General features: G+C 45.6%; 1 protein-coding gene across 1 annotated transcript; it reads left to right on the top strand.

Moving 5' to 3' along the window:
* Positions 1 to 43: 43 nt before the first annotated feature.
* XBP1 (X-box binding protein 1) lies at positions 44 to 2,139 on the top strand (the record flags this gene model as incomplete). The annotated part of the gene is given in 4 exon segments (XM_010296036.1): positions 44 to 172; positions 570 to 627; positions 630 to 733; positions 1,606 to 2,139. Coding segments are annotated over 4 exon segments (825 nt in total), but the record flags the coding sequence as incomplete, so codon positions are not given.
* Between the last annotated feature and the right edge of the window lie 257 nt (positions 2,140 to 2,396).

Below are 2,396 nucleotides of genomic sequence, written 5' to 3'. Positions count from 1 at the left end.
CGTGGCCGGCGCTGAGGCCTCCCTGCCTCACGGTTCTCTGCAGAACCAGAAGCTGCTGCTGGAAAACCAGCTCCTGCGGGAGAAGACCTGTAACCTTGCTCTGGAGAACCAGGAGCTTCGCTGCCGCCTGGGTTTGGATGCTCTGAAGACAGAGGAGGAGAGCGAGTCCAAGGTGAGCCGTCAGCCGTGCTGGTGCCTTGTCTCCTTCTTCGGAGAGCCTGCCAAGAGCCGCCGTGTTCCTAGAGGCAACTGCGTGGCGGTGGGTGGGGAGGAGTAGCCCCGGTGTGAAGAGCTCTGGGGCTGAAGCTGCTATGTGTGCCTGTCTGAAAAGAACAGGGGGTAGAGCGGAGCGGGTGAGGCTGTCATTTAAAAGTGGCGGACAAAATAAATCTGCAAACATATGGAAGCTTGTGCCAACTTTGGAAGTGGTTTTAGCTTCAAGTTTCTACCGCACAAGCAAGTGGAGAATCTAATGTTGAAGACTTTGCAGGAAGAGCATGATCTTCAGGATTATGTACTGTACTGTCTGCCAGAACACTTGTGGTGACTGGATTTTTTCCTTGGCACAGGTTGTGAAGGAATCTCAGGTGGATGAGATTAGATTGGTGACCGGGTCCGCTGAGTCCGCAGCACTCAGACTACGTGTTCCTCTGCAGCAGGTGCAGGCCCAGCAGTCACTATTTCTGATAACTTCCACATGGATTCTGATGGCAGTGACTCTTCAGACTCAGAGGTGAGCATCCATCCCTATCCAACAATGTGCATGAAATTCAGAACCACTGTGAATTTAAGACTAGTGTCGTAACTTCTTGATGTAAAATCATTTGATGGCTTTCCATCGCTGGCTTGTTTTCCACGCCTTGGAATGCCATACCTGTGGCTCAAAACAACTCTGCTAGGCTGTATCCAGTGAGTACTGGAGTCCATGCAACTTGTTCAAGTCCAGTTTCCATAAAATCCTAGAGGATATTGCCTGAAACACTTTTAGCTCTTACAGCAGAAGTGTACAAATACCAAAAGCATACTGTGCTTTTATTGTTGTTGAAAACAAACTTGATTATTTTGCTGCTGTGCTGGCACTTAGCAAAGCTGTTCAAACTTAAAGCCTGTCCCTTATGAATGACTTCCAGAAATGTAAGGACAAGCATCTTCCACCTTTATTTAAAAAAAAAATAAACAAAACAAAGAACCACAAACCAAATAAACGATAAACAAACAAACCAAAACTCCCTGACTTTGGTTATGGGTAGGTCTGCCTAAGCCAGGTTCTGGTCCTTGCTCTGTGGAACCAGCAGGTAGTGTGGTCTTTGTACCTGATGGATCCAAGATCTTGAGGAGGTTTTGATAGAGACTGTGAATATCAAATGCGTATAGAATTCTATGGGGATTGCCAGTAACCTTACAAAAAAGTTAATAGACAAAGAATTTATCAATGATGAGTAATTGCCTTAATTGTTCATATAGTGGTGTTCTTGATAAAACTTCCCATGTTCTATGATCATGTCAGCATATTTTAACTTATAGATGAGGGATGATAGATGCCACAATTGATTTTTGCTGTAACTGTAGCAGGTTGTCTTTTTAAAACAGTATTTCATTCTGCAGTCTGATCTCCTATTGGGCTTTCTGGACAGTCTGGACCCAGAGATGTTTCTCGAATATGCTGATTCAGAGTCAATGTGCCTGGAAAAGCTGGAGGAAGAAATCTGTGGAGAAACAAATTCCGTATCAACCTCCCCCTCTCCCTCTTTGGGGTCCCCATCAGCTAAGCTGGAGGCCATTAATGAACTGATAAGGTTTGATCATGTGTACACAAAGCCCCTAATACTGGGGATTCCTGTTAAAGTGGGCAACCAAACCAATATGCTAGTGAAAATTGAGGAAGTATCTCTCTCTCCATCTGAAGACAAAGATACCCCTGAGGTCCCAGTATCTGTGAAAGAGGAACCTGTAGACAGCTTCATGCCTGAACTGGGCATCTCTCAACTGCTTTCCTCTCATCATAGCCTTGCAGCTTCAAGCTATCTGTTGGATGCCTGTAGTGACTCTGGATATGAAGGATCCCCATCACCCTTCAGTGATATGTCCTCTCCACTTGACACTGACCATGCTCTCTTTCCCCAACTGATCAGTGTCTAATTCAGTAGTATTAACTCCCCTTGAGTAACTACCCTGGCAGGGTAACAGGATATGCCCCTTTGGGGTGTATGGGGAGGAAATTGAGTGTACTCAGAAAAGTGGTGTTCAATTCTACCCATGCTAGTAGATGGAGTGATGGCCAATGCATTTCTTGTGGTATGAAAAAGCCTAGGGTGTCCTCTCCTGCCCTCACCTCCCTCTGTTGGCTTATGAGGGAAGAAAACCTGTTTCTTCATAACTTGCCAATTCTTCATGAA

Source organism: Phaethon lepturus, unplaced genomic scaffold, assembly GCF_000687285.1.
Source record: "Phaethon lepturus isolate BGI_N335 unplaced genomic scaffold, ASM68728v1 scaffold44961, whole genome shotgun sequence".
Lineage (NCBI taxonomy): Eukaryota > Metazoa > Chordata > Aves > Phaethontiformes > Phaethontidae > Phaethon > Phaethon lepturus.
This window is presented reverse-complemented; position numbering and strand designations above follow the sequence as displayed.